Source organism: Hydractinia symbiolongicarpus, chromosome 14 (genome assembly GCF_029227915.1).
Source record: "Hydractinia symbiolongicarpus strain clone_291-10 chromosome 14, HSymV2.1, whole genome shotgun sequence".
Taxonomy (NCBI): Eukaryota; Metazoa; Cnidaria; class Hydrozoa; order Anthoathecata; family Hydractiniidae; genus Hydractinia; species Hydractinia symbiolongicarpus.
This window is the reverse complement of record NC_079888.1, coordinates 19,472,095-19,483,114: the sequence shown is the minus strand read 5'-3', so window position 1 is coordinate 19,483,114 and position 11,020 is coordinate 19,472,095. Positions and strand designations below refer to the sequence as shown.

Below are 11,020 nucleotides of genomic sequence, written 5' to 3'. Positions count from 1 at the left end.
AAATGTGGTAAAATTAGAAAATTATTTTTTTGTCCACAAACCCATCATGAGTGGAAGATCATGTATTATTTTACGAAAAATCTAAATTGTTTAAGCATCTTAAATGGTATCATACGCAAAAATACATCATCCTAGTTAAACCACTCTTATCACTCTTATCAAATTTCATATTACGTATGAAATTATAATTAAGTAAATACCTGCTATTAAAACATGTTAGAACATAAAACATGTTTTTAAAAATTTAAAAATTATGATCAAATACACCTTTCTGTATGATGATATATATAAAAAATATTTATATAATCGTACAACAAAATATGATTGAATAAAAGAGACTTTAGAGAGATTGTGTTCCGTTTTTATACTAAAAAAAAGAAGGTTCTAATGATTGTGTTTTCTTTTTAGACACATAGATATGAAAACCTATTGTGCATACCTTCTAGTTCTCTATGTTGTCCTTGCTGATTCCTTGTTAACAGTCCGCAGGGCTCCTGTACAACCAGCAGTTGGCACTTTTTATCATTCAAGAGATTATTTTACCAATCCAAAAAATGATGTGAGGTTTTGCTTGGAGCATAATGCAGTGTGCGAATCAGGCACAAAATGTGGAACCTGCAAGTGCAACTATGATGATTTGTTTTTTTCATATAAACATGGTTGCAAAAGTTATAAAGGCGTGCAATCTATTTTGAAAGGTACGTAGTCTCAATACTGATACACTCGAAAATATAAATATATTACTAGATCTACAATATAACTGGTATCAATTGGAGAGACCTATAGCACGGAGGACTTGTACCTGTGGCAAGCAGACTTTAATGTGACCGTTGCAAGACTTCTTCCCCATTTTTATTTTTTGTGTGATTACACAAGGCCAACTTAGACAGTTTCAGTTTAGTTGTAAATTAAATTTTAAATTGTGTATACAGACACAGTCTAATTAAGATACCCAAAACAAAAGGAACACCCATCAGAAGGATTCACCTGGGCTGAGCAATATCCTTAACATATGCTTAAAATAAACCCCTATCCAGCCTGATTATTCTAAAATGTAGATATTTTTATTTTTGTTTTTTCAGTTAAAGATTGCATGTACCATTCTCATGATTCCAAATCGTTGATTTTAACCGCCCGTCAGTACATGTTCTTTAGTTGCCGCAAATTATTACTTCCGGTGGCACTGACTCACTATAAAGATTGTGAAATAAAGGCTGTAAAATCTATTGACATTGTAACTGGCATGGAAGTTCCCATAAATGTTTCTCTTATGATTGACAAAGAAGACCAATGTTTAAAGGTGCGTACTCAGAACTCTGTAGAAATCTTGGACTCTCAGGAAAATGTTATAGAAAAGAGTCCATAACTAATTAGCAGAGATGGTGTAGTAGTAGCGCATTTGACTTGTAATTTAGATTTTAAGTTCGAGTTGTATGATATAACAAAATTACAGGCAGTTACAGTTGCAAAGAAGAAGGTAAAAGTAAAATGTGCATACACAATAATGCCTTAAGAATTTCTTTGACTGCGGTAACAGACCTGTGAAAAAGATTAACAGGCATAATGGTAAATTCTTTCATGTTCAGCTGTGGTAGATCAGAGGAAATATCAGGGTTTTTTATATGTTCTTATTTGTTTTAGTGCAAGCATTTTGTGTGCGACCTAACTGACATACCTGGTTTCTTTTTAAATTTTGATATACAATGTGTCAACAAATATACCAAATTTGCAGCGAAGACGTGCTTTATGTTCCGAGTAATTGGTTCTTTCACAACGAATGGTATGAGTCTTTTGTAATTATTTCTTTAATATTCTTTCAGTTACAGTAGATTCTTGATATCTCATTTCCATATGTCGTTTCTTTCTGGTGTCTATTGTCAAATATCTTGTTCCCAGTATGCTACTTTTGGAACTCTTTGGGGGAGATAAAATTTATAGTTTAGATTTTTGTAAATAAAAATTTATTTTCAAACTTTTTCTAATGAGTTTTTTTTCCAGAGAGGCGAGCGATAGCACTCACACTTTTTGCACACACAAAAAGACGTAGATACGTGCACAATAATATGAGAAGTTGACCACTACAGCACACTTAAAATCCCACCTAAAACAATTTATTTGTGCTTTTGTCTATGTACCACCATCTCCCTAAAAACGATAGCTTGTGTGATATATTTATGTTATAATTTTTATGTACAGTAGCATGATTAAAAGGATTAACACAAATGTGAAATTTAAGCATTTGTTTGACAGTTCCAAAGTAATAACATGTATCGAATGCGAAACCTGTTTAAAGACACAAAAACATACACATGATGTTTATACACTTCCCTGTATGTGATGCATCAAGATTCTTTTTGTCTGAAAATTTTTATTGTATACTCTGTTCAAACGTATTCATTTGAAGAAATACTAGTAATGTCTTCTTTTCACCTGCGAACTCCATGTACGTAAACATCATTCAACATTTGTACCTTGTATTAAGTCTTAAAGCCATATTATTTCAGAAATAAGAAACTTTGTCACACAAGATTATTGTAAGACTGAAAAACATTTTCTTGCTACGTGTATTTTTATTTCCAAAGTTTAGATCTTTTTTTACAGTTGCATGAAGCATAACAAAGCAAGTTAATCTGCATGTTAGATTAGATTGTTGCATAGGTAAATGTACATGATATTTTATTTTATTTATTTCCTAATAATTTCAATACATCTCTGCATGGAGGCAGGTAACGAAACCTTGTGTTGTTCCAATTTTGCGTTATACCCCAAATTTTATGTCTTTGTTTTGCATATCCTATGCCTTTTTCTTAAATTTATGAATGTTTTCATCTTGAATTGATCTGTAACAGGAGGTTGAGTACTTTGAAAAAACCTTTGTTAAAGTACCGTGAGGTCCTTTGCCGGACACAACTACATTTTCTGTTTTTGTTTGGTAAAAACCGAATTTAAAAAATGTGAATGCATAAAGTGATTAGAAAATGCAATTTATTATCATAAACATGCATGTTTTTTTACTCAACTTAACCATCACAGACCTTTTTTCTTTATTCATTTCCTTTTGTTTACCATCTAGCTTGCCTACCATTGGAGAGTCCTTACTGTTCAGAAAATTTTAGTAGTTTCCTAAATTTCTTAATTTACATTTTTTATTAGAAGCATTTATTTTTTTATTTTTATGGGATTTTTTATTCCGATAGAATCGCTACCAACAATATCTACCAGTACTAAAATGGTTGAAATGTCAACAACAATAACAACAGCAACGGCAACAATAACAACAACAGCAATGTCAACCAATGCCACAACAATGAAGTTAACATCAACATTAATCAAAGTTCAGAACAATTCTACAAAAGCAACAGCAAAGAAAATGCAAACATCAACAGTAATTGGGACTAGTACACGTCATGTATCTTTTGTAAGACTTGTTATAGCAGTAAACATTTTTCTTTCTTTATTACATGCGGAACAATGAGTGACAGCCTAAGTAGCAACTAATTTTAAGCTCTATAATATCAACATCATTTTATACCTTGAGTTCCGTTTAAGTTCGGATACTATGTTTTCAAACAAAGGTTATTGTCTGTGTGGTAATTTTAGTGTTGAAAAATTAAGCTGCTTTTTTAAAAAAACCCACATAAAAAGTGCAGGCATTTTTAATCTACATTTGCATTGGGTTTCTAGTGGTACAAGTCTGATGGCTTTTCAATATTCACAACATAGCTTACTTCCAAACTAAAGGCAGTGGTTTTGTTTCTATATTATTGATTTAAGACGTGCTTCTGTGTCTAATTAAACATTTCCTTGACATATTCACAGATTTCGGAATTAAAATTTGTTAGAGGTGCCCTTGTAAAAATAGCTTCCAGTGTCAGCTTCTGTCAATTCAAGAAATTTATATAGAAAAAGAATTGGATTTTAAAGCAATACTTTCTTTAATACTACTAAGTTCAGAACGAATTTTAAAAATTCTTTTGATTCAGAAAGGCAATACTTAGTATTATAGCCTATTTTTTTCATATTGATTCAGCCTACCTTCATTATTTAGCACATATCTGCGTTGAACTATAAACAAAAGTTTTCTGTTTTCGTTAAGAAAGTTTGTGAGTACTTTTTCTCCACTTTAGAGTGTGAAGACCAAGAAATCTAAAGCTAATAAAAAGATGAATCACAATCTTGCTATTTTTTCTGCTGTTGGTGTTGTTGTCATCGTTTTGCTTCTCTTCGTAGTTTTATTGATATTTTACAAAAGAAAAAAACAGGTGCAGTCAGAGTAAGTAGAAACTTGATTGATATGATTTCTATTACATGAACACAGGGAAATGTTAAAGCTCATTAGATGAAAATTACGGGAACCATTTCTGCTTTTTAATGTTTAGCAATCGTTGAAGTGAATATGAGTTAACATTTCATGGAATAGCCCACACACACGCTCGTCCAAGATGATAAACTTATTACAAAATTTAAAAGCATACCTAAAGCACTTGAGATGTCTGCACAGTTTAACCCTACTTATGACTTGTTTTTACGTTTTTTAGCAACCTGGGGGTTTACAGTGTTTAAAATGACTTTATGGATGTTCCCAATGCTAAAACAATGCCACTCCCTTCCTCCCTTTTTTCTTTTATTTCTTTTTGGTGTATAATGTAATAATTCTAAAAATGTAAAGCATGGCAGAGGACATGACACAAGATTTAAAGTTATGTTGTTTCATACATCAAATATTCCAGGGGTGGTATTTACCTTTAATTTTTTTATTTTAGCCTTTTTTGAAAATAAATTGGTATTTGTAACACAACAAAGCACAATAATTAACAGTTACTTCATCTTTCTTGCCTATGTTTCCCCAATAGCTTACAAAAATATAGTTTTTTTTTAAATTTACAACCATATTATTTCTATTTTGGTGCTTTGAAATGATACTAAGTTTAAGAACAATATATATAATTACTAATTTTTCAGCCTTTCTGGAGTTATGACTCTAGTCTTTGTATATTATTTTGTTTTGTTTCCTGTTTGTACTTCTAGGAAAGGATGTTACGTGAATGAGCAAGCAAGTGCAGGTATTAAACTGATTTATTACTTTTGTCTCCTATTTTTAACAGTAAAAATTTAGTTATTTAGCATTAGACATTTTGGATTACAAAGTTTATAGTATTTAATAGCTGCCGGCATGCTTTGATTGTTCCTCTTATCACTTTTATTTTTAACAGTTAAAATCTAGTTACAATCAAACTTAATTTTGATGAAAATATTGCTGCATATTGCTTTGATATTGTGCAATCTGCCAAATATGTGCATTTAATATCGTATGTTTTCCTTCTCAATGCAACTTAAACTTTTTTATGCTAGATAGGAAATTTCATTTCATTCTTTTTTTGTTCTGTTCTTGCTGCTGCCTTATTTTTTTAGAAAACAAGAATTGTCTGTTTTTTTATTAGTAAAAAGCATGAACTAATAAAAATGTTTTATAGAAAGCAACTGGTTGTATGTAACTTTTTTGTTTATTTAGTATGATAGACAAGGTGGTTTGTAGAAAGCAACTAACCGAAAGCAGTTAATTCACTCATTTTATCCTCAGCCTAATCACCTTATTATCAAATTTTTTCAAGGTCCCTATTTTGTTATGAAACCTGAAAGATATACACAAGTAATCTGAAAATCAGAGCATGTTCAAATATTTTACTAAACTCACCCCTATTTCTCCCCACCTACAGAATTGCACAATTCACACAATTATAAATACATGGCAAAACAAACCACATAGCGTGCTGGATACATGCCAAAACAGAATACATGGTCAATGAGGGAGAGCATGTGTATTTGTGTTTCAATCATAATGCTTGTTATAAAATATATAAGTTCTGGCTATGATAAATCGAATGAAGTTTCTGTGTTATTAAATGTTTAAACTTTGCAAATCAGGCTTCTTTGCAACACTCAGCTACCTCTTTTGAAGCTTTTTTTTTTGAAGAAAACTTCACCTTGCTGTTGTATTACTTTTGTACTTTAGTCTCTTTGTTATGGAGAATTGAATGTCTATTTTAGAATGATGTTTTTCGAATTATCCTTTTTATGCTTACATTTTAATTGATTGAAGAGGGCGCAGTAGATATTAGTAGCCATGGGAAAGGGGATTTACCTACAGCTTCTCTTTGTTGCATTGTTTTCACCCTTTTTTATTAATTCCCAAAAGCATGTTAGCAAACTCCGCCTCAGTGCTCATTAAGGGCAGGGCAGTCTGTTACCTATGACTGAACATGATTATTTTGCGATGGCATGTTCTTGGCCTGGATTTTAATTACTTTAATATTATGAGTCGTGAAGTGAATGAAAATCACAGTACTACATTTACAATGACATTTTTAGTACAACAAAATCACAATTTATTTTTTTACTGATACTGTTGAAAAAAAAATGACTCCGTAAGGCGACCAACCTTTTCGCCAAAATGTTAGCCAACGTTTGAGCCCACCATTTACCAACATATTTTATTCATTTACAAACGTTGGCCTATATTGGCCTAAATGTTGTCCCAATTTGCAATCACATGTTAACATGTTTTTGTTATGTTGTAGGTGTTGGTAATGAAAATAATGGACCTGTATACAGTGAAATGAATGACCTTTTAAGTGAGTATTATTTTCGATAGTGTGCAATTTACATTTGGTAACATTATACTAAACAACACGTAGTAAAAACTCAATCTTAAATTATGTTTTAAATTGTGTTTTAAATTGTAGATTTTTCAAACAAACAAGAAGGTTTGTTATGCATAAATATATATGTATTAGCGATTACAAGGAGCATGATTTCGAGTCAAATCTATTTTAAGAAATTTGCAGAATAGTTAGTATATTTTCTTAGGGTGCAAATTTAGTTGGACCCAATCAATTTGCACCCAACACCAGTAAATTATGATAAAAATAATCGCGAATGAAAGAAACTGTAGTTACTAAAAATTCTAAGTTAAACCCTGCATTTTAATTGTTTTTATTTTTAAGATTCCCAAGTTCCAAAGCGTAAAAAAATCCTAACATTGCTGTACATTTTAGAATCCAAAACATGCGAGGCAGATGTTTCAATGATGAAAATATCCGAAGAAACAGACAGTGATGAGGTACTTTTTAAACAAACATTTTCCTTACCTTGAGATTAATATTAATTGATAAATACCGTGTAAACAAAGCTGTAGATCATGAATGGGATTTCTAGATATGCATGCTTTGTTTCTAGGAACACATAATTCGATCTAAAATAACGACAAATAATCCCTTTGAACCTTAAAAATCGCCCCATTATGTTCTAAAAGGACAAAATTGCAGTATTTTGTCCTTAGATGACACAAAAACGGCCATATAAAGCTTATACTACGCCATATACCGTTATAAAGTTAAGAAAATTGGTCTGCAGGAAAACCAGCGTATTTAGTTTTAACATAGCTCCAAGAAGCACAGAAGTCATACTTCACTATATAAAACTACAGCACGTTCCTGGAAACATTAAGCATTAATGTACTGTGTCTTAAAATCATCAAAACTGGATATTACAAAGCTTAAAAATATTATCATATTTTTCAAATAAAAACATATTGTTTGAAATTATTTTTAGTTGCACAGTTAAATTTGTATTTTTAACTATATTTTTGGAAATACGTTATACCAAGTTATATATATTCTAAATTCATTAATTCTAAGATATGAAGTAAGGTGGCAGTAACCCTTTTTTAGCTGTCCAAATAGCTGAATTATTTTTTTATACCTTTTTTCACTATTTCCTAAAAATATAGGCCTTAATATGTAATAAAATGATTTTAACTTAACACTAAAATTGCTGAGTCAGTAGAAATTTCTATTCAAAAATGTATCATAAACAAGAGAAAAATCGGCTTCTACGAGCTCCAATTTTGTCTCATTATTTTTCATCAGCTTTTTTTAAATGAGCCTTGGGTTAACCCTGTTAAAACGGTGTGCGGAGTTTTTTTGTTCATTCATTTTTTTTTAACAATAGCCTTTTGTTTTTTTTCAAAAGATTCTTTGTTAGCATCCTCTGCTGCATCGAACGCTGTTAAGAGAAAAATATTCATGGCTGCATGGTTCACCAAGCATGTCTGAAAATTTTAAAGTAAAACGAAAATGCTATCGAAAGTTAAAGCTTGTGCAGTGTAGCATAATGAAGATCGTTTTAAATTTCTACACAATGCCCCATCTTTGTTGCTATTAACGTTTCTCTTTAATAATTATGTCATTTCTTTCTGTACAATTTCGCAAGCGCATAGACTTAAACTATATTCGGCAGAACTAAATAATTATTCATGAATTTTATATTAAAGAGGAATTGTTAAGACTGAATATTTTTGGTGAAAGATAATAGTATTTTAGCTATAAAATCGTGACAAGTGTGTTATAACAGAAAAAATCTCTATAATAATAGCCGTATTCTGTCTGTCTGTCTCTGCGAGGACCCCCATCCCCCTACTGAGTTAGAAAATCATGTTACGGAAACAAAAATATCAAATGCGATATATTTTTATCCACTTTGTTGCTACCCCGTGGATTTTTTATCCACTTTGCCGCGACGAGTAAATATAAGGGACGGGCGAACCCGTGGATTTTTCCACGGGCAACGACTAGTATAGATATAATAGTCTAAAAATAACATTTCTTAACTAATTATGTAAAAAAAAATTTTCCGATTTTTAAAAGGGTTACTGCCACCTTAATACACTCTAGAAATTTTTTTTAATTTTCCTAGAGAGCATCGCAAATACTGTGCAAACAAAGCTGTAGATCATAAATCAGACTTCAAGATAGAATTTTGTGATACAGTGTTCATCACAATTATGCGCTTGCTGTGCACATTCAAATTGTGTTTTCCTAAAGAGCACAAAGGACACACTGTTTTGTTTTCTTAGAGAAAATGAATTCATAAAACACTAACACCATTACTAAAAACATAAATATTACGCAAAAAACTTTTAAAAGAGTTCTGAAATAGGATATGATGTTCCTGGTCTGCAAGAAAAACCTTTTTCATGGCAATCTGTTTTCTGTAACACAAGTTAATTTATTGCAGATAAATTCGGATAAATTTAAACTTATTATTATACTTATTATTTTTTGTGTGGGTTTGCAAAGATTGATAGTTGTATTCTGATAAACCTCAACATTTTGTTTGTAATTTTAGTTGAGTACAATGGAGAATCCTTACTACATGCCAACTCAATGCCACAACGAATTTTCAAATGCAAATTGCAAAGAAAATAATATCTACAACTATGCTTGTAATGGATTTTCTGGAAATGTGAAAATAACCGCCCCCTCTGCACATGTAACAATGTCCAAATCACCGGAGTATACTTATATAACCCCTGTGACATCATCAAATAATCCTATGTATGATGTTGCTAGTTTCGAAAGTATGGATACTGCAACTGTTTGTAGTAACAGTGGTGATAAAACAGCCGTAAACGAAGTATATGGGATATAATTTTTTGGTTCCATTGTTTTCTGACAAACATTTGCAGGGTTTCCTCTTAATATGGGTAGGTAAAAAAAGTTTTTTTGCAGAGAAAAGTAGCGTATTGAAATCAGGGCATACAGTGAATTGAGAAGAGCAAACATTTTGTCAGAGCCAGCAAAGGAGATATAATTTGAAAGGTATCTGAGAATTGTCATTTTTCATGTGTGCATGAGAAATCACGTTCTTTTTTAAATATTTTTAAAATAGTAAATATTAAAAATAAAAATTACTAATAATTTTTATCAAAATAAAGAGATTATTTATAAAAAAATTTGAAATGTTATTTTGACTATTTCAATGTATCAATGTTGTATTTTTACCAATAATTTTATTACCATTAAAAAGAAAATGAATTTGTAAATATTGAATTTATAATAATAAGAATATCATTAAATGTATTAATTTTGATAAAATATCTCTTTTTTAACGTATTTTTTAAAAATAAATCTTTGCAAGCTTATCTTTCAGTTTCTTGTTATTTCATGTCTCATGCCTTTGTTATTTTTATTTTTTTTTTACTTTCGATAACTCATCAAGCCAGTAAACAAAAAGTGATCTTTTTCCACCATTAATAAAAACAGTAATAATAAAAACCTTTGTTTATTTTTGTGTCATATGTTTATATAAAAGTTTGTGTCATATAACTTTGTTATGAATATTCTATCTAAACTACTTCTGGGTTTTTTTCAACAAGGGAAATAATTGTTCACTTGGCCAGTAAAAAAAGATATTGTTGTATCTGTTCTTTTTTTACATGCAACATGCTATATAAGCTGTCATGTATAAAAAATTCAATCCATTCAATCTATAGCTTTTGGACACTAATAACAACGTCAATAATTATGCCAATTTTTCCGGAGTGGTACACATAGCGGTTTATGGCTAATATACTACTGTCACTTACGGCTAGTATTTTACTTTCAGTTTGTAGCTTGTATATATATAGTATATATTGTAGGTATTATAGTAGTCAGTCTTTAGCAGGTCTACGCTCTATGGATTGTTTATTATTTAGTTCCATGGACATGTTTTGATTGTAATAACCCTTTGGGCAGTATATTTTCTATGTAATTTTTACCATGTTTCATGTTTTATTATTGTTTATTCAGGTATGCAACAAAATTATAATGTAATAGCAAACACAGAGCGTCTTTTGATGATGTTTGACTTGTTTGTATTTACCACAAACAAAAATAGAGCAACAATGTTTTCTTGATATATTATTCTTACCCTCCTTATCTTCCTCTCAGATCCAATTGTAAAAATGAATTGTAAAAATCTTGCTTTTTCCCTAAAGACATAGAAATATAAGTATTTTTAATTTTTGACAACTTAGCAAAATATTTTCATACCACAATTTACTTGATTTGCTAAATTCATTTTTTTTCACAAGGACAAGCAGTAAGGTCATGAAGTATTGATAGGTCATAGTGTTAGTTCCAGTTTAAACCATTTTAGGCCTAATGTGATTTAAAAAATAAAAATTAAGCGTCATTTT

At 30.5% G+C, this 11,020-nt stretch overlaps 1 protein-coding gene across 2 annotated transcripts; it reads left to right on the top strand.

Annotated features, from left to right (window-relative positions):
• The first annotated feature begins 381 nt into the window (after positions 1 to 381).
• Positions 382 to 10,740, top strand: LOC130626201 (uncharacterized). 2 transcript variants are annotated; one of them, XM_057441305.1, is made up of 9 exons: positions 382 to 698; positions 1,083 to 1,300; positions 1,642 to 1,780; positions 3,198 to 3,418; positions 4,128 to 4,273; positions 5,029 to 5,063; positions 6,579 to 6,632; positions 7,056 to 7,120; positions 9,187 to 10,740. In XM_057441305.1, exons 1-9 carry the CDS (start codon positions 419 to 421, stop codon positions 9,487 to 9,489), a joined length of 1,461 nt encoding a protein of 486 aa, XP_057297288.1. In that variant the 5' UTR covers positions 382 to 418; the 3' UTR covers positions 9,490 to 10,740. The 2 variants fall into 2 exon arrangements, with proteins under 2 accessions (XP_057297288.1, XP_057297289.1); XM_057441306.1 differs by having other exon boundaries at positions 564 to 698; positions 1,156 to 1,300.
• Positions 10,741 to 11,020: the final 280 nt, after the last annotated feature.